Source organism: Nicotiana tomentosiformis, chromosome 6 (genome assembly GCF_000390325.3).
Source record: "Nicotiana tomentosiformis chromosome 6, ASM39032v3, whole genome shotgun sequence".
Classification (NCBI taxonomy): domain Eukaryota; kingdom Viridiplantae; phylum Streptophyta; class Magnoliopsida; order Solanales; family Solanaceae; genus Nicotiana; species Nicotiana tomentosiformis.
The window spans coordinates 121,425,999-121,447,421 of record NC_090817.1 but is presented as its reverse complement, the minus strand read 5'-3'; the positions used below and the strand labels follow the sequence as shown (position 1 = coordinate 121,447,421).

The window sequence follows — 21,423 nt, the reverse complement described above, 5'->3', positions numbered from 1 at the left end:
AGCACATAGTGAGTGAAATTGAGGAAGCATGCAACGGAAGGTCTAAGAGCCTATTATTTTCCTCATTGATCACTCAGTTGTGCTATGATGTTGGGGTGCTAAAGGACCCGAATGATTCTGAGAAGGACCCAGGCATAGAAATTTATCCATTGCTTAGAAAAGGGCCAACTCGCGGGAAGAAGAAGAGAAGAGTTGATGTACTATCTCCTTTATTTTGGCAGTTTACTGAGACTGCTGATGGGTCCGGTGGTTCTTTCACAGCTGCAACAGGACAACATGACCCCATTGCTCCACTTCCTTATGGACCCCCCACTATGCGCCACATTTCCAGTCAAATCTATGGCGTAGATGCTCACATTCGATAACTTGTAGCTGGCCTTCCTTCTGGTCTATCTGGGGAGAGCACTTCGACTGGGACTAGTAAAAAGCCATCTTTGGATGATGTAGTTCAGGAACAAAAAGCAATCAAAAACATGTTAGAAGACATGAGCCGAAGACAAGGAAAGGTTGAGAGGCGATAGTTGAAGTTCAAGGAGCATGAGAAGAAGAAAAGCAAATTTCTGTCCAAAATGATGCACAAGCTGAGTTCATTCTGTGGCTCACATGAATCAGAGGACGATGATGATGAGGATTTGGAGCTCAAATTTCCCACCACCTCCAGTTCCGAGTGATGCAGTTTCAGGGAGCACCTCTTTCATTTTAGCTTGTTTTGTTTAGTTGCATTGGGGACAATGCAACACTTTAGGTTGGGGGTGGCTCATATATGATGGATGTATGTGGAGCATGATCATTTTTTGTGAACTTGTGTAGATTGGTTGACATTTGTAGTTTATTAGTAATATTTTGTAGTTTAATTCTAGCATGTTAGCATTATCATTTTCCTGTTACTTTTTATTTTTCATAGTAGTATTAATGAAACCCCTTCATTTTTCTTTATGCCGTGGTTCTTTTCCAACGAAATAATTTATGTCAAACCGGGTGACTTCTTCCTATGATGGATGGCGTGAAAACTTTCTTAAGGGATTAGTCTTGTTTAGTTTTTCTTTGTTTTTAGGTAAATATATATATTTTTTTTAGTTAGTTTAGTAGCTAGTAGTGAATAAATTAGTTATTGGATGTGATCTTTTGTCCATAAACCAACGTGTGGCTTGTTTGGTACCAACATAATCTAAACTTTGGCATATGAAGTTTTGATCTTTAAAATGAAAGATGATTAAAGTAATAATCCTTGTTGTGACTTTTAGGTTCTATTTTTGGCTCTTTGATTCATTAAATAGCCTTTTAGGCTATATGTGATTTTCTTCGGGTTCATTGGTTTTAATTGGATTTTGGATTTATATGTCACTCGAGTTTGCATGTGCCATGTGTGGTGAGATTTGTTATGAGTTCTTTTGCATTATTTGTAGTCTAGAACTTGCCTGGAATGTGCTTCAAGGTGAAATCCTAAACTAACTTGGTTTAAAAAATGATGTGAGGCCTTCCTTGGACCGTTATTGTGCCTTAAATTTCCTACCCTTATATATTTTCCCTAGTCAACCCCTTTTGAGCCTTTAAACTTTTTCTTTGGCAACCATGTTACAAGCTTTAACCCTTTGTTCTTCATTGATCTAGCTTTTGGCATCCTGCCTCCCTAAGTACTTTGAAAGTGTAAACATAGGCTAAAAGCCTAAGTTTAGGGGTGAAGGTTGGAAAAGTTGTGATGTGGAAGTTGCTTAAAAGGTGAAAGGTAAATAAATAAATAAATAAAGGGGTTCCGTGAAGGAAAAAAAGGAAAAATAAGGAGTTGTGGATAAAGGGAAGATTAGGTGTGGAATGAAGAGTGAAGAAAGGATGGAAAATATTTTTGAAGGAAGTGTGATTTAATTATTGCAAAGTATAGTGCTTAGGGAGGTTTTGAGTCACTCTTATTCAAATTGTGCCCTACCTTAACCAAAACCTACATTACAATCATTTAAGTCCTACTTGATTTTGAGCCAAGTGTGTCTACATTAGTGGAGAAATAAATGAAGGGCAAGCCTATGGCACTACTTTTGTGCATTTGAATATCTTTGTGAGAGCGAGAGTAATTCTTTCCATTTAATATCCCATGTGTGTTTAAATTGCAATTTATAAGTTGGGATTCTCTCTTAAGTGTGAGGGCACATGAAAATTTTGACTTGTGGACTTAATCCAATCTCCAATTGGGATGAATGAACAAAAGAAAATTGTTTGTGATAATAAGGCAAATTTTAAAGCTTTAGTGTTATGACTTGGTTGACACTTTGATTAATGTGGTGTTTCAACACCTGAATTGAAATGAAATTTGTGAGAAGTTGGTGATTCATATGCTTTAGATTAATTGTTGGTACCAACCAAAGTCACTAGATTGTGTTTAATTCGAACCTTTTTAACTTAAAATGATGTTTGGTATGCCATTGTGCTTAATTGATGATTTTATTGAAGTATGTTCTTAGTTCTTGAATTGATTGAGGACAAGCAACAGTTTAAGTTTGGGGGTTTGATAAGTTGTTATTTTACCAACTTATCTCTTCTTAATACTTAGGCTTTTGTATGATTTTGATGAGAAAATAAGGCATTTTCTAAGGTTTATTGGCATATTTCAGGTATTATATCATTTGGAGAAGATACGGAAGAAAACAAGTCAAAGTGCGTTAAATTGGGAAAAATGGACAGATGTCAGTTGCTCTATGCGATCGCGGAGTGTTAGATGCGATCGCATAAGTCCTGAATAAGGAAGCTATGCGAACGCGGTTTAGTCCATGCGAACGCGTAGAGTTAAAGTTGATCAGCACTGGTCAACTACACTATGCTAACACGCCTCACTGCATGCGATCGCGTAGCTTCGCAGAATCTGCTGACCGCGATCGCGGTTCTCTATATGTGATCGCATAGCACGTTTTCTGGACAGTTCTGGGCAGAAATGGAAATTTATATTTTTGATCCCCAAACTATTTAATACACGACCTAGCTCAATTATAAAATATCTTTGGCTTATTTTTCAGTTCCTAGACTAGAGAAGACAAGTTTTGGAGCTAGGGTTCTTTCGCACACACTTGGGTCTTGAAGATTTGAAGCTTTTGGTTGAGAATTTCTTACTCATTTATGCTCATTTCTTCATTTCCTTGCTTTGTATTGAATATCTAAGTTTGTAGTATTTTTTTCCAACTCTTGAATCTTGTTTATGGGAATATTCATATTAAAAGTGTGGATTAAATATGTTGTGCTTATGTATTGAACGATTTTTATTTATTATGAATGAAGTGAGTTATTGTTTCTTTAATTATTCTTGTTCTTTAATGTTTCCAAAGGGATTAGCTAACCCTAGGACTCACCCATTAACTTCAAATTAATTTTGGAAAAGATAATTTGGAGTTGGGAAAAATTAATTAACAAGAACTTGAGATTTTAACCCTCACTTTATAGATTCTACCTAGGGATAGGATTGAACTACTTATAGCCATAATCGGGTGAGCTTAATCTCTTAATTGTTTTAGGGATAATTCAATTATGAAGCCTTGTTAGTCTTCGGAAGAAGCTAATATAGAATTATTACCCGAGGCTAATTAACATAAACTCGCTCATATTTGTAAAATCATGAAATACATTGGATCGTTACTTGAGTGTAAATCCCGATGCATCCATGCTTGTAGCCATTGATCATTTCACTTGCTTTCTAGGTTAGTTTACATTTTCGCATTTAGCTATAATATTTTCACAACCAAATTCTAAGTGTTTGGCATTGCATAACAAGTGATAATTCTCTTACATTCCTAATCGCCTACATATTTTTCTCTGTGGGATTCTACCCCGACTCATAGTTGGATAAATTATATTGCATGCGACCGTGTCCATTTACTTTTTAGTAGTAGATTTGGACGTCATCAGTAACCACTCACAAACTAAGCCTGGACCCGAAAATCAATCCGGTCAGGCAGAAGAGGAGGCCCCAGTCTGAGGTCAAACTTGCTTTCATCAAGGACGAGGTATCTAAACTCCTTAAAATAGGGTCCATTCGGGAGGTTAAATACCCGGATTGGTTGGCAAATGTAGTGGTAGTCACTAAAAAAGGGAATAAGCTAAGAATGTGTGTAGATTGCAAAGATTTGAATAAAGCATGCCCCAAAGACTCTTTTCCTTTTCCCAATATCGACCGTATGATCGATACCACGGCTGACCACGAGATCCTCAGTTTTCTCGATGCCTATTCCGGGTACAACCAAATACGGATGGACCCAGGTGATCAGGAAAAAACCTACTTCATCACTAAATACGGCACATATTGTTATAATGTAATGCCGTTTGGATTAAAAAATGATGGTGCCACATACCAACGCTTAGTAAATCGGATATTCGAAGAACAAATAGGAAAATCGATGGAAGTTTACATTGACGATATGTTGGTTAAGTCCCTGCGAGAAGAGGACCATTTAAAACATTTGTTGGAAACCTTCAGCATATTGAAAAAGTACAATATGAAGCTGAACCCAGAAAAATGTGCGTTCGGAGTTGGATCAGGTAAATTCCTCAGGTTCATGGTATCCAACCAAGGAATCGAGATCAACCCCGGCAAGATCAAAGACATAGAATATATCACGGTCGTAGAAAATGTAAAGGCCGTGCAAAGGCTAACCGGGTGCATAGCCGCTCTGGGGCGATTTATTTCAAGGTCGTCTGACAAGAGCCATCGATTCTTCATACAGTTAAAAAAGAAGAATAACTTCTCATGGACTCCTGAATATCAACAATCTCTGGAGGAACTCAAAAGATACTTATCGAGACCACCGTTGCTTCACACACCAAAGACAGACGAACAATTGTACTTGTACTTGGCGGTCTCGGAGATAGCGGTAAGTGGAGTCCTAGTTCGGTAGGAACGAGGTACGCAATTTCTGATTTATTATGTTAGTAGGACCTTAGGTGAGGCCGAAAACAGGTACCCTCACCTAGAAAAACTGGCGCTCGCCTTGATAAGCGCCTCCAGGAAACTAAAACCATACTTCCAATGTCACTATATATGTGTCGTAACAACTTACCCGTTAAAGAACGTGATGCATAAACCTGAACTCTCTGGTCGATTGGCCAAATGGGTCATGGAAGTAAGTGGTTATGATATCGAATACCGTCCTCGGACCGCCATTAAGTCCCAAATTTTGGTTGACTTCGTGGCCGACTTTATGCCGACCTTAATACCCGAGGTCGAAAGAGAGTTATTGATTAACTCGGGGACTTCTTGGGGAATCTGGACCCTCTTTACGGACGGCACCTCAAACGCAAAAGGGTCCGATCTTGGTATTGTACTAAAGCCACCAACAGGTAAAATAATTAGGCAATCTATTAAGACTGTGAAATTGACTAACAATGAGGCCGAATATTAGGCCATGATTACAGGCCTTGAAATAGCCAAAAGCTTGGGGTCAGAGGTGATCGAAGCCAAGTGCGACTCACTCCTTGTGGTAAACCAAGTTAATGGGACATTCGAGGTTAGAGAAGAATGAATGCAGAGATACTTGGACAGGTTACAGGTGACATTACATCGGTTCAAAGAATGGACTTTCTAACATGTACCTCAGGATCAAAACAGCGAAGCTGATGCCCTCGCTAACTTGGGATCGTCGGTTGAAGACAACGAGATAAACTTGGGGGAAATTGTACAGCTTATGAGATTGGTGGTGGAACAAGGCCACGCCGAAATAAACTCAACGAGCCTAACTTGGGACTGGAGGAATAAGTACATGGAATATCTCAAGACCGAAAAACTTCCCTCGGACCCAAAGGAATCGAGGGCCCTACGAATGAAGCTAGCCCGGTTTAGTTTGTCCGATAATGGAACCTTAGTCAAAAGAACGTTCAATGGCCCGATTGTGATATGTTTGGGACCAGGAGACACCGAATGCGTTTTGAGGGAAATCCACGAAGGTACCTGTGAAAATCATTTGGGCGCCGAATTACTGGTTCAAAAAATAATCAGAGTCGGTTACTACTGGATCGATATGGAAAAAGACACGAAGGAGTTCATTCGAAAATGCGATGTATGCCAAAGGCATACTCCGATGATTCATCGAGCAGAAGAGCCGCTACATTCGGTCTTGTCACCATGGCCGTTCATGAAATGGGGGATGGACATCGTTGCCCCCCTTCCACGGGCACCCGATAAGGGTTAATTTATTTTATTTATGACTGACTATTTCTCTAAATGGGTGGAAGCACAGGCATATAAAAAGGTCAGAGAAAAAGAAGTCATCGATTTTATCTGGGACCACATTATATGTCAATTCGGAATACCGGCCGAGATTGTGTGCGACAACGGAAAACAATTTATTGGCAGCAAAGTAAGCAAGTTTCTTGAAGACCAGAAGATCAAAAGGATCTTATCCACTCCTTACCACCCTAGTGGGAATGGACAAGCAAAATCCACCAATAAAACCATAATCCAAAACCTCAGAAAGAGGTTGATCGATGCTAAAGGAAAATGGAAAGAAATGCTACATGAGGTTCTATGGGTATAGCGTACAACCTCGAAGTCCAGTACCGGATCCACACCGTTTTCTTTGGTTTATGGAACCAAAGATTTAATACCGGTCGAGGTCGGAGAACAGAGCATCATATTCTGACATGCAACAAAGGAATCGAACGACGAGGCTATGAGTACGAGCCTGGAACTATTAGATGAAAGGCGCGAAGCCGCCCTTGTCCGGTTGGCCACCGAAAAACAGCGGATCGAGAGATATTATAATTGAAGGACCAACCTTCGATATTTCAGTACAGGGGACTCAGTACTAAGAAAAGTTACACTAAACACCCAAAACCCGAACGAAGGGAAATTGGGGCCAAACTGGGAAGGACCGTACCAAATTATCGAAATTATCGGAAAAGGTTCCCACAAGCTCGAAACAATAAGCGGTGAACAATTGCCGAACAACTGGAATATAACTCACTTAAAGCGATATTACTGCTAAGGTACATCACCGTTCTTTCTTTTATTTTGCATTTCAAACTAACACTTGCAGGTGACCAACAAGGGATGATGCGAGATCCTAGGTCTGAAAGCACGCGTTGCACTCTTTTTTCCTTAAACCGGCTTTGTTCCAAATGGGTTTTCTGACAAAGTTTTTAACGAGGCAACAAGTAAATCGTGCTAATTTAGAATCGAAGGCTAGCTACGAACCGGTGACAAGGGAAGAAACTTCGTGATTGAAGGGTCTCGATCAATAAGATTTATTGTACGGGCCAAACGGACAAATGAATCGTGCCCACTCAAACCACTCGAGCCCTGGCACAAAACATGTATATATTTGTGCACAAGAATATAAAAGAAGATTATTCCTTGCACATAAATATCTTGTCCTTTGAAATATTTCTTAAATCTTTCAAGAAGCCAAAGATATCAAGCCTAAGGGCCACCTTAATCCGAGTTCGAACATTCACTTCACTTGGGGACTGTAGGCATTGCCCGAATTAAAAAGCTAAGGCTATTCTGAGTTAAAAATACTCGAGGGCATGAAGCTTATTTTGCATTGCCCGAATTAAATAGCTAAGGTCGTTCCGAGTTAAAAACACTCAAGGGAATGAAGCTTATTTGGCATTGCCCGAATTAAATGGCTAAGGTCATTCCGAGTTAATAACACTCGAGGGCATGAAGCTTATTTGGCATTACTCGAATTAAAAGGCTAAGGCCGTTCCGAGTTAAAAACACTCGAGGGCATGAAGATTATTTGGCATTGCCCGAATTAAAAGGCTAAGGTCATTCCGAGTTAATAACATTCGAGGGCATAAAACTTATTTGGCATTGCCCGAATTAAAAGGCTAAGACCATTCCGAGTTAAAAATACTCTAGGGCATGAAGCTTATTTGGCATTGCCCGAATTAAGAGGCTAAAGTCGTTCCGAGTTAAAAACACTCGAGGGCATGAAGCTTATTTGGCATTGCCCGAATTAAAAGGCTAAGGCCGTTTCGAGTTAAAAACACTCGAGGGCATGAAGCTTATTTGGCATTGCCCGAATTAAAAGGCTAAGGCCATTCCGAGTTAATAACACTCGAGGGCATGAAGCTTATTTGGTATTACCCGAATTAAAAGGCTAAGGCCGTTCCGAGTTAAAAACACTCAAGGGCATGAAGCTTATTTTGCATTGCCTGAATTAAGAGGATAAGGCCATTCCAAGTTAAAAACACTCGAGGGCATAAAGCTTATTTGGCATTGCCCTAATTAAAAAGGGCTACGGCTATATTAACACGGCTCGGATACATAACAAAAAGAAGGCCTTCAAAAAATTCTTATTACCGGTTCTAAAGACTACCCTCGGCAAGCTATAAACCTAAATTATTCTGGGGAAAAGATTTCAGTAACACCGAATCCCTACAATGCCTTAACACAAAGTAACATTAAAGGCAAGATTTGTTCGAACCTTCGAACATAACCTAAGTATTTCATGCTAAGGCATTTCGACTTTTGCAAAAACAAATAAAAGCAAAAAGATAGTGCAAAAGCTATGAAAGGGAAAGAGCTTTATATATATATCAAAATTTCTTTACAAGGGCTGAATAACCCCGATACATATTTCTTACAACGGCCGAACGACCTCGACAAAAAGATAGTGCAAAAAACAAAAAGATCCTAAATGGCCTAATCTTCATCGGGGGCCTCACCATCGGACTCACCCAACTCTTCAGACCCCTCGGAATTATACTCGGGATAAGCTAGTTTCCTGGCCTTGGCTTCTTATATCTTGGCATTTTCGATTTCAGCCAATACGTCAAAATTTTGAACATGGACTCCCTCGAGGCCTTCCCTTCGGGATTGCCATCTTGCATGCTTCACCATGTTTTTTGCTTGGTCTTGAATCGCCTCAGCATCAGCTTTATATTGGGCCACCTTATCATCGGCCTCGGCTCTGACCACAGTAACCTCTAACTTGGCCGCCTCAAGCTCCTTGGCCAGGTTCTCTTGACCAAAAATAGCCGAGTTCAACTGATATTGGAGTCCCTCAATCGTATTGACCTGCACCGAGTATTTCTCCTTTATAGCGCGAAGCTGAACCTCAGCCGAAGCCAACTGTGCCCGGACAGTCTCTTTTTCTGAGGCCAGGCAGTCCATATTTTTCTTCTGTTCTTCTGCCTCAGCCTTCATAGTGTCCACCTCCACCTGGAGCTGCTCGGTCTGGTCAAGTCTCTTTTGAACATGTGGGTTCGTTTCGTTAGCCAATGTGTCTGAATCATCATCACTAAGTTTGAATATTCGTCTTACCTGCTCGACCAAATCGGCATGCTCCTTCCGAGACGCTTCTAACTCGGTCTGGAGCCTCTCGTTAAGAAGCTTGTAAACATTCTTCTTTTCAACAAGATCCCGAGTCATTGCCTCATGACGCTTGAACTCCTCCCGATATCGGAGAAAGTCCCCGTAATGAAGCACCAAGGCCTGCAAGCACAAAGAAAAATATTGCGATTGTTCATAATTAAATCTAAGTACATAATGGAGGGATATTCAAATTACCCGATTCAGCGCCTGTTGAGATTCGTTGAACAGGCAGGGCGCTTCCACCTCGGAGCTGGGAACTGATTCACTAATTTTAGGCTTGAAGAAGGCCCGCCAGCTCCCGGGGACGGTATCTTCTTTTGTACAGGTAAGTCGCCCAACCCGGTGACATCCTCCAAAATAGTAGAATCCAAGCCATCGAAGAAATTATGAAAAGGCATAAAATACACAATAAGTGCAAAAACACTACCAATTAAAGTTCAACATAAGTAAAATGCAGTAATTTGAGTGCAATACTACGGCTAAAATACGAGTTTCTAGCCTACCATCAATATAGTGTTAGAATATTTTATAGTTTAATGTATCTAACTTGAATTCTAAAAGAAATGACAGACTTCTATAGAGATTTGTGATACATCTTGAGACATTTTTACGAAATCACCCAATTTAGAGACCAAGTCACAGCTTACTTTTAACAGAAAAATCAAAACGGTATCTAACAAAAGAAAAGTATTAAGTACTTGAAGGCTAGACCATGAAAAAAAATAAGGCTAGACCATTTTCAGTAAACTAATCGAGTTTATATCTTTATCAATGATGAGAGATTTCTAAAGTTTAGCAAGTCGTTACACCTTCACCAAAATAAAAATTTCTGTTTTTTGCCATCCTATTATACCCTCATCAAGAGCAAATTAAACATTTAAAGAGACTTTTTCCAAAGTTAAAAAACTAATGGGGCAAACGTTAGACGATAAATGAAAGAAAGGGGGTTAATGTTACAATAAGAAAATAGAGACACACCGAGTCATAATTTCAACAAATTGAAACTAAGAGGAAAAAACAAAGTCAAAATGCAAGGAATAAAACTATAAAATAAATAAAATAGCCTTTATTATCAATCAATAATACAATAATCTGAAAGAATAAGCAAATTACATATAAAAAAAATTACTACACAAGTCATATTAGCAGAGCGCCATGATCACATGCACGGCCCGTTATTATACAATCGAAGAAGAAAAATATTTACGTACTTTATTACATAATAACATGTATTGAATTTTTTATAATAATCTTTTCTTTAACCGGAACTTCATTCGCCTTTGTTCTTCCAAGTAAGAGAAGGAATGCTTTGTTCATTCCTAAAGAAGTTTGAAGGATCCACCTTAGTCTTCACATGAACCAATCTATCAAAGTTATTTTTGAAATACTTAATCCCCCAAACTTTAGCTTGCACATAGCTTGTATATCCCTTGACATTGTTCACTCCAATATCAAGATCCCTATAGTTGATATAAGCAGCTCTAGGAAACTTAGAAACAAAAGGAGCCATGTAAGAATAAAGCCTTCTTATCCAACTTATATGCCTTTCAGCAACTTCTTCTCCTTCTTCATCCCAATACGCCAAATGTTGGATTTTGTACAAATTCCCAGCTCTATGGGGGAATGGAATAGCAGATGCTGCAATCTCATCCATTTTCCCACCATATGGACTCAAGATCACTTGTGCCCCTTTAGCTTCATCTTCAAAGAACAATCTCCATAATCCTTCGAAACCTCCCTCGGGGATTGGCTTCTGCACGTAGTCTGATTTTGCCTTGAAGTATCGCGTTGAGAGTTGAACCCTACTTCGCAATACATCAAGAGATTCACCTCTTGGAAATCCTGCAAAGTACAATATAGACTCTATCCAGCTCATTTCAATGCAATCTTCTCTTTTTAACCCTAATTCAGGGAAGCTTTCTTGCATGATGTGAAGTAATCGATCGACTCCACCGAGGAATATGGAGTTGAATGAAGCTACCACTGTTTGTTTATTATTGCCTCCTTCACTTGAATTCACTCTACTAATCAAGATCCTAATGAACAAATCTTCATGGAATCTTGAAGCAACATATTGCCACTTATGAACAAGCTTTGTTGCATTTTGTTCCAAGGTCTTGTCAAGGGTAAAAACAGTTACTTTCTCAGGAACATCAACTAATTTGATCTTCCATGCAAGAACAAGTCCAAAGCTATTACCTCCACCTCCTCTAATTGCCCAAAAGAGATCTTCCCCCATTGAATCCCTATCAAGAATTCTTCCATTCGCGTCGATCAACCGTGCATCTACAATGTTATCTGCGGCGAGGCCATATTTTCTCAACATAACACCATAACCACCTCCACTAAAATGTCCACCAACACCAACTGTAGGACAAACACCAGCTGGAAACCCTAGGGTTTTGCTTTTCTCCGCGATTTTATAATAGAGTTCGCCAATAGTGGATCCAGCTTCAACCCATGCACTCTTGTCCTCAGCATTAACAGTGATTGTTCTGAGGTTGATTAGATCAACTATGGCAAATGGAACTTCAGATACATAAGAAAGGCCCTCATAATCATGTCCTCCACCTCGAACCCTAACGTGCATCCCAGTATCCTTAGCACAAAGAATGACTCGTTGGACCTCGGATTCACTTACAGGGGTGACAATCACAAGAGGTTTAGGAGTTCCAGTGGTGTTGAACCTTAGGTTTTGAATGGAGAACTGAAGGATTGATGAATAAGAAGAGTTATTTGGGGTGTAAATAGAGGTTTGGTTACTACGAGATAAGCATTGGAGGAATTGTTCATGAGTATCAGCTGAAGCTGCCCATGAAGTTGATGAAAAAACAACAAGTAGTACTAAAAGAAAGGAAAACCAAGAAATCTTCATTATTGCTTGAGATGTTGTTTTGTTTGTGTTATGGAAATGAAATTGCAAACCCTTCTATTTATAATGTGTGAGGAGCTAAATGTTTGGTTGAATTTTCTATCATCTGTTTGTGAAAGGTTTACACTAGGTTGTAATGAAAAACAAATAAAACAATAAAAGAAGATTATTCAAATCATCCAGAAGCAGGACCACCAATAGAGATATGAGAAATATAGAACCAATGAATTTTTCGCACATTAAGAAAATGTAGAAATCTGGTCCTAATAGCTTTTCACATTTATTTGACCTTCATAATTATCGCAAATGAGCATTTGTTCAACCACACAGCCATTTGCTAATTAAGAAAGCTGTAGAATAAAATAAATTCTAAACTATAAATAAACAAAGAGGCTGCTTGAACTGGTCCCAGCCTGGGACTTTTAGATGTAAGCATAGATTTTAGAATTCAATTTCTTTTGAAAAATATTGTGTTTGTATTGATTTTTGAGGAATGAAATTTTTGGCAACATTTGTTAGCTTTGTGAAACCAAAGGACGATTATTTGTGGTAGATCTTATCTTGTTATAAAAGCCCGCATATGATTTAAGTTAAATACATAGATAGTTTAAAGAATATGTACATTATCCGTATAAATGAGACGATAGTGAAAATAAGATTTGTTTACTGATAGTATTGTGGTTTAGAGAAAATATTTTTGGGTACATTTTTTCAAACAAATCTATTGGAAAAAGTTATCTTGATGAAAATTTTCATATGTGGACCAGATTTAACTTCTCAACTGTAACATAAGAACTAGATAGTGATCATATTTTACAAAAGAACGGTGAAAAATAGTTATATATGTTGACCAAAGTAATGAAAGCAAATAAATGGTAAAATGTATCTGACATAAAAAGTACCATGCATAACACTTAGTATAAAAGATTAAGTTAAATCACTCGTAGTTATGAACTCATTAATCATTACTGAAGGGTTAGCGAGTTTCTACATATAAAAGGTCCATATATAACTTTAATTGAATGATATTTTTGTGAGACCATTTAACTTAAATATTTCCTATGAAAATTTGTATTAGAATCTTCCGGGGAAAAAAAAATCTTAATCATATAATATCATTACTCCTTGAGATCGGATTCAGACGTTTTTTTTTTTTTTTAGGGATCGGGCTCGAAACGTGGCAATAAAGGATTGAAGATCGACCCCAAGTCCCACCAGGTTAGAAACCGGGGCAGAACGCCTGCCTTTGAAGAATATCGAGACCGTGATCCTGGAATCGGTCCTAGCCTCGAACGAGTCCGAAGAAACATTGTTAGCGTAGCCAACAGAAGGCCGAAATACCCGTGACCGGTCAGATATTACGGCGGTAATCACGGCACGTATCGATAAGGGATCGTCAATCAGTAAATTAAAAGATTATTTACCGTTTATAGACTTGTACCTAAAGTAGGACTCCTCTACTATATAAAGGGGGTCTGATAATTCATAAGACACATGGTAACACGCACTCAAAAGCAATACATTATTATTCTTCTCTATAAGCTCTTATTCATCTGTATCTTAAGACTAATCAAAGTACATCCGGTTCGAGGGTGATTGGCCTTCCAAGACTAAAATTGTCCAATTCGTATGGTTTGAATTTACTTTGTCGTTATTTATTTCAATTGCAACTTAATTTATCACTTTGTATCAAGTTAATCCGCATATCCTTAAAATTACTTACAAATTCAATTGTTATCCGATTTTAAGGGTAAACAATTTGGCGCCCACCGTGGGCTAAGGATAATAGTGGTTATTTGATACAAATTTTCATAACACACACTACTTTACACTTGTTCTTTGAAGTGTCTCTAATTTCAGGTTAAAGCTCAAAATGTCAAACTCTCAATCGGCACCCTTACATGTTGACAATGAGTCGAGCCATTACGGTGAAAATAACAACATAGTGCCCACTAGCGAGATACCACCCGTTGATCCCATCGAAATTCCGGTCGCTTACCCGATAATCTCCAACTCGCATGTGGCCATCAACGCAAATTTGCCTTCCGACCCCGATAATAGCATTAGTGGTGAAGCCCGATCAGCAGCCCAAAATACACAAGACATTGTTTTGGAAAGGATCAATTTACGGGTGATTTTCGAGATGTTGCAGGCTCAGCAGGCGGCGATAGCCCAGTTACAGAACCAAAGTCGTGCGCCGAGCAGAATTGAACCCGATCCATCCTGGGAAGCCACCTGCAGAAATGAACCGGTCGCAGAGAGGCCGAATGAAAGTGAATCGGGGACTAACCCTGATATCATAAAGATGCTCGAGGAACTGACAAAACGGATAGAATCAGGGGAGAAGAAAATCGAAGGTAATGACAAAAAGGTAAAAACCTACAATTCCAGGGTCGACCAAATCCCAGGAGAACCGCCAATATTAAAAGGCATGCATTCCAAGAAGTTCATTCAAAAGCCTTTCCCTCCTAGCGCGGCTCCAAAGCCGATCCCTAAGAAGTTCCGCATGCCCGAGATTCCTAAGTACAACAGAACGACCGACCCAAATGAGCATGTGACCTCCTACACATGTTCCATCAAAGGGAATGACTTGGAGGATGATGAGATCGAGTCTGTCTTGTTGAAAAATTTTGGGGAGACCCTGTCAAAGGGAGCTATGATATGGTATCACAACTTCCCTCCTAATTCTATTAACTCATTTGCTATGCTTGCAGATTCCTTCGTAAAAGCACACGCCGGGGCTATTAAATCAAGACCAGGAAGTCAGACCTTTTCAAAGTAAAACAGAAGGATAACGAGATGCTCAGGGAATTCGTGTCCCGGTTTTAAATTGAACGGATGGACCTGGCACCGGTCGCTAATGATTGGGCCGTTCAGGCTTTCACCCAAGGACTCAACATTCGGAGCTCGTTGGCTTCACAGCAGTTAAAACAAAATTTGCTAGAATATCCGGCTGTCACTTGGGCCGATGTCCATAATCGATATCAATTGAAAATCAAGGTCGAAGATGACCAGCTTGGGGCCCCTTCCGGGTCTGCGTATACCATCAGAACCATCGATAGAGCCAAGAGAGACATCGATCTTAAACTGAGATCAAACAGGGATTGGTATCAATCGTACAATGGATACCGAAGAAGCAGTGGATCCAAGTGGAACTTTATGAGAAATAAAAAGAGAAATACCGTCAGAGAAACCAGAGACTCATGAGTAAAACCAGCTTGGACAAGCCCGTCGGACCTAAAGAAGCGCCAAGATTATCAGAGTATAACCTCAACGTCAATGTCCGCCGCTATCGTATCTGCCATCGGACACATCAAAGATACCAAATGTCCTAGACCTTTACAGTCAGATCCAGCTCAAAGAGAGCCCAACCTAATGTGCAAATATCACTTCAGGAACAGGGATTCTAATAAGCAGGCCAAGCAGGAGGAACCTCAGTACGTCATTAACATGATCATCGGTGGGGTCGATATTCCCTAGGGGCCGATGTTGAAGCGCACCAAAGTATCCATCACAAGGGAAAAATGGACTCGGGATTACTGCCAGAACGAACCTTGTCTTTCAACGACGAAGACACTAATGGGATCGTGCAGCCCCACAACGATGCACTAGTAATATCGGTACTCATAAATAAATCTCGAATTAAGCGTGTGTTAATTGACCCAGGTAGCTCAGCCAACATCATCAGATCGAGGGTCGTGGAACAACTCGGCCTACAAGATCAGATCGTACCTATGGTCTGAGTCCTGAACGAGTTCAACATGGCATACGAGACCACTAAAGAGGAGATAACATTACCGGTGAACGTCACCGGAACCGTACAGGAAGACAAGTTCTATCTTATCAAAGGGGATATGAGATACAACGCCTTGTCCGGGAGTTCATAGATTCACAACATGCGAGCAATACCCTCGACACTACACTAGGTGCTGAAATTTCCAATACCCGGAGGGATCAAAATATTTTATGGGGAATAACCGGACGCCAAGGAGATGTTCGCGGTCGATGAGTTGATCCCGGCATCCACATTCTCGACATTGGAGGAAATGAATCAGATGGTCAAAGACGGGGCCAAATAGCAATCACTGATACTAGTCTCGATAGAATCGGAAGAACGAGGGATAGACGAGGACGACGACTATGGAGTTCCCAGATATTTCATAGCCCCCAATAATTCCGACGCTACAAAATCAATGGTCGAGGAACTGGAGCAAGTCGTACTAATTCAACACTTGACCGATCAAAAGGGATACCTGGGCAAAGGGTTAAACCCCGAGCTCAGGAAAAAACTCATTCAATTTCTTATAGATAATGAAGATTGTTTTTCTTGGTCCCACCTTGATATGACAGCGATCCCACTGGAAATAACCACTCACAAGCTTAGCCTGGACCCGAAGTTCCACCCGATCAAGCAGAAGAGGAGATCCCAGTCCGAGGTCAAACATGCTTTCATCAAGGATGAGGTATCTAAACTCCTTAAAATAGGGTCCATTCGGGAAGTTAAATACCCGGATTGGTTAGCGAACATAGTGGTAGTCCCTAAAAAGGAATAAATTAAGAATGTGCGTAGACTATAAGGATATGAATAAGGCATGTCCCAAGGACTCCTTCCTTTTGCCCAACATCGATCACATGATCGATGCCACGACCGACCACGAGATTCTCAGTTTTCTCGACGCCTACTCCGGTACAACCAAATACGGATGAACCCGGGTGATCAGGAAAAAACCTCCTTCATCACTAAGTACGGCATTACTGCTATAACGTGATGCTATTTGGACTCAAAATACCGGTGCCACTTACTAACACCTAGTAAACCGGATGTTCGAAGAATAAATAGGAAAATCAATGAAGGTTTATATTGACGATATGTTGGTTAAGTCCCTGTGAGCAGAGGACCATTTGAAACATTTGCCGGAAACCTTTAGCATATTGAAGAAGTACAATATGAAACTGAATCCGGAGAAATGTGCATTTGGAGATGGATCCGATAAATTCCTCGGATTTATGGTATCCAACCGGGGAATCGAGATCAATCCCGACAAGATCAAAGCCATCGAAGATATCACGATTGTGGAAAACATGAAGGTCATGCAAAGATTAACCAGACACATAGCCGCCCTGGGGCGATTCATCTCGAGGTCCTCTGACAAGAGCCACCGTTTCTTCTCACTATTGAAGAATAAGAATAACTTCTCATGGACACCGGTGTGCCAAGGGGCCTTGGAGGAACTCAAGCGGTATCTATCGAGCCCACCTCTACTTCATACTCTGAAGATGGACGAGCAGTTATACCTATACTTAGTGGTATCGGAAGTGGCGGTAAGTGGAGTCCTTGTCCGGGAAGAAAAAGGTATATAATTTCCAATTTACTATGTTAGTAGGACCCTTGGCGAGGGCTAAACTAGGTACTCTCACCTAGAAAAGTTGGCGTTCGCTTTGCTAAGCGCCTCTAGAAAGCTGAAGCCATATTTTCAATGTCATCCCATATGTATTGTGACTACTTACCCATTGCGAAATATAATGCATAAACCCGAGCATTTGGGGCAATTGGCCAAATGGGCCATGGATATCAGCGGGTACGATATTGAATATCAACCCTGGTCAAAATTTCTAAACTGGTTCTAAAGGCTACCCTCGGCAAACTATAATCTAAAAAACTTATAAGTACTTTGGGGAAATGTTTCCAGTCATACCGAACCCCCATGATGCCTTAAACAAAATAATGTCGAAGGCAAGGCCTATTCGATCCTCCGAACATGACCTAACTATTTCGTGCTAAGGCATTTCGATCTTTGCAAACATAAAGAATAAATCAAAGGAAAACAAACTCAGAAATTGTCGAAGGGAAAAAAGAAGCCTTGTATTATACATACATATAGTCTTTACAAAGGCCAAACGGCCTTGACAAAAAGTACAAAAGTACTGGATCTCCTTGGCGAGGGTTTCTCGATCAGAGACGGCCGAGCTTAGCTGAGACTGGAGCTCCTCAATCTTTTGGGCCCACGCCTCGGCTTTCTCCTTTGCCACTCAAAGCTGGACCTCAGCCAAAGTCAACTATGCCCGAGCAGTCTGTTTTTCCGAGGCCAGGCGGTCCATCCTGCCTTTCCATTCTTCGGCCTCGGCCTTGACTACATCCAGCTCAACTCAGAGTTGATCGATCCAATCGATCTTCTGTTGAACCTGCGGAATCTGACCATTAGACACCGAGTCTAGCTCGTCGTCACTAACGTCAAATATTTTTACCTGTTTGACCAGGTCGGCATGCTCCTTCCGGGCCACCTCTAGCTCAGCTCCGAGGCTCTTAGCCTTCCCTTCACGCTGTTCGCTGAGAAGTTTGTAAGTATCTCTCTTCTCAATGAGCCCTTGAACCTCGGCCTCAAACTGGTTCAACTTGTCCTGATATTGAAGAAAAGTTTCATGATGAAGCACTAAGGCCTACAGACACAAAGAAAAATGTTAGGGTTATCTATGAATTAGTCTAAGTACAAGTTAAATTCATCAAGGAATATCTTAAATTACCTGGTTTAGTGTCTGTTGTGCTTCGTTGAATAGGCAGGGCGTATCTACCTAATTCATCTTGGATTGGTCTCCCTCGGTCACCAGGCACCGAAGATAATTGGCCACCCCTACGGTGGTGGAGAGGATCCGGGCATCCTCCGGAATGGAGATGAAGATAGATCGTTTTCGGTCAGGATCCACGCTCGGTGCCAGGAATCGGTTGATCAATTTTGGGCTTGAAGAAGGCCCGCTCATTCCCAAAGATGGACTCTTCTTCGGCACCTCTAAGTCACCCAATCCGGTGACGTCCTCCGTGGCGGTAGAATCCATGCCATAAAAAAAGCCACATAAGGGGTTGTCCGCTCCGTTGGCCCCCTCGTTGGGACGTTCTTTCACCATCTGAGCCTCATTATATATGGACTCACTGAACGAAGGTGACACGGTGATGTCTATCACACCGTGTACTTCCTTCGGGGCATTGCCTGCATCCCAGGAAGCCTCGGCCCCGGCCTCCTCGTCAGCCTCCCTAATCTGAGGCAGATCGGCCTCGCCTCTCTCCGGTTCGGAGGCCCCTTACCCTTCGAGTTGTGACGGCACGTAGGCCATCAGATCGAAGGCTTCACCTTCTTCTTTGGATTTTTCCCTCAACCGATAGAGTGAATCTGAAGATGGTGCTCGAGCGCTGGTGCTTTCTTTAGACTTGCGCACCAGCCTTCTTCTTATTTTCTTCTTCTCCAAGCTTGGTCAGAGAACTCGGTGCCCTCTTTCTTTTCTTCTCTTCTGCCTGTCTCGGAGCAGGGGACTCGGTAGGTAAGTCCTCGCTACCGGCTGGAGGCCTCAGTTTGACATCCTTGGATAAACCTGCGAAAAAAAAATAAAACAAGTGAGAACTTAATAACACAAGAGGAACCCAAAAATTACTTACTCAGGAAAGGAATCTCACCATGAGAACGGGCCTCCCAACGGCACTTCGAAAGCTCGCTCCATGAGCGCTCGGAATAGGGCATTTGTGATACGATGCCCTCGACCCACTCCTTCAGTCGGGGGACTGCATTCGGGACACGAGCAACAGCTCCACCACCACAAAGCACCGATAATAAGGAAAGAAAAAAAACGTAAAATCAAATTTTGAAAGCAAAATTATACTTACGTGATGTATTCCACTTCTCGGGAAACGGCATACGCTCAGCTGGGATCATATCTAAAGTCCTCACTCGGATGAAACGGCCTTGCCAGCCTCGATCCTGGTCTTCATCAATACTCCAGAACGGGGCTTTAAGGGTGTCGACGGTGAACGAGCATCCATCGATCTTGCTCACGAAGAACCAGAGAAGGATCGTGATCCTCTAGAATGAAGGGTGAATTTGACCGAGGCATATCTCGTATCATTTGCAGAAGTCGATGATGACCGGATCCAATGGGCTTAGTGTAAAGGGATAAGTGTAAATACTTAAGTATCCCTCGATGTGGGTAGTGATGGCTTCATCGTGGTCGGGCACCACTACGTACTTGTCAACCCAATTGCAATCTTGTTTGACCATGGGGAGAACATCCTCAGTGATCGAGCAGATGTACCTCGAGACCTCCTCGCACCGGCCTTGTACGGAGGAAGGCTTTTCAACCTTAAAGTCAACATTGACTGGACACCCACCGGGGATGAACATTTTTAGATGAGGTTCCGGTACTGGTTCCTCGATGGCAGTGCACAAAGCGGTATCCTCGGCCTCGGTAGCCAGCCGCGAGGAGGAAAGAGTTTCTTTTTAGGGAACGATTTTTGAAGTTTTCACCATTTCTTTGAAAATGGAGGAAAAATGAGGAAAATAGGAAGTTAAAGGAATGCACTTGATGGCTTGAGATGAAGACGAATAAGAGTTCTTACAAAAGATCTCAAATAACCGGGATATAAGTGACAGAAAGTATTAAAATTTCTAAAGTACGAGGGTAGAAGGCTTGGATGTAAAGTTTAAATGAACAAAGGAAGAGGTATTTATAGTTTTTCGGCAGCGGTTCGCATCCAAGAATGGTCGACTGCCGGCTGACAAACATTTAATGCCATTAAGACTTGACTGACGAGACGTTTCGTTTGTTTTGTCGTTTCTGTCACGGGGTATCGAAGTAAGAATTGGAAGCTTATGTCGTTTCTCGTCGTCTACTCTCCAAAAAATGAGGGGACTATCTGTATATGGTCAAAATCGAGCTAGCCTGCGGCATGGTAGATCAGGCTCGAAACGTGGCAATAAAGGATTGAAGATCGACCCCAAGTCCCACCAGGTTAGAACCCGGGGGCAAAACGTTTGCCTTCAACGAATATCGAGACCGTGATCCCGGAATCGGTCCTAACCTCGAACGAGTCCGAAGAAACATTGTTAGCGTAGCCAACAGAAGGCCCGAAATATCTATGACCGGTCAGATATTACGGCGGGAATCACGACACGTATCGATAAGGGATCGTCAATCAGTAAATTAAAAGATTTATTTACCGTTTATAGACTTGTACCTAAAGTAGGACTCCTTTACTATATAAAGGGGATCTGATAATTCATAAGACATATGGTAACACACACTCAAAAGCAATACATTATTATTTTCTCTTTAAGCTCTTAAGACCGATCGAAGTACATCCGCTTCGAAGGTGATTGGTTTTCCAACACTGAAACTGTCCAATTCGTGTGGTTTGAATTTACTTTGTTGTTATTTATTTCAATTGCAACTTAATTTATTACTTTGTATCAAGTTAATCCGCATATCCTTAAAATCA

General features: G+C 41.1%; 2 protein-coding genes across 2 annotated transcripts; both read right to left on the bottom strand.

Annotated features, from left to right (window-relative positions):
- Positions 1 to 8,716: 8,716 nt before the first annotated feature.
- On the bottom strand, positions 8,717 to 9,349 carry LOC117279676 (GRIP domain-containing protein RUD3-like). Its single transcript, XM_033659244.2, has one exon. It carries the CDS (start codon positions 9,347 to 9,349, stop codon positions 8,717 to 8,719), a length of 633 nt encoding a protein of 210 aa, XP_033515135.1.
- A 981-nt stretch (positions 9,350 to 10,330) lies between these two features.
- LOC104108449 (tetrahydroberberine oxidase-like) lies at positions 10,331 to 12,207 on the bottom strand. Its single transcript, XM_009617492.3, has one exon. The coding sequence runs from the start codon at positions 12,165 to 12,167 to the stop codon at positions 10,563 to 10,565; it is 1,605 nt and encodes a 534-aa protein (XP_009615787.1). The 5' UTR covers positions 12,168 to 12,207; the 3' UTR covers positions 10,331 to 10,562.
- Between the last annotated feature and the right edge of the window lie 9,216 nt (positions 12,208 to 21,423).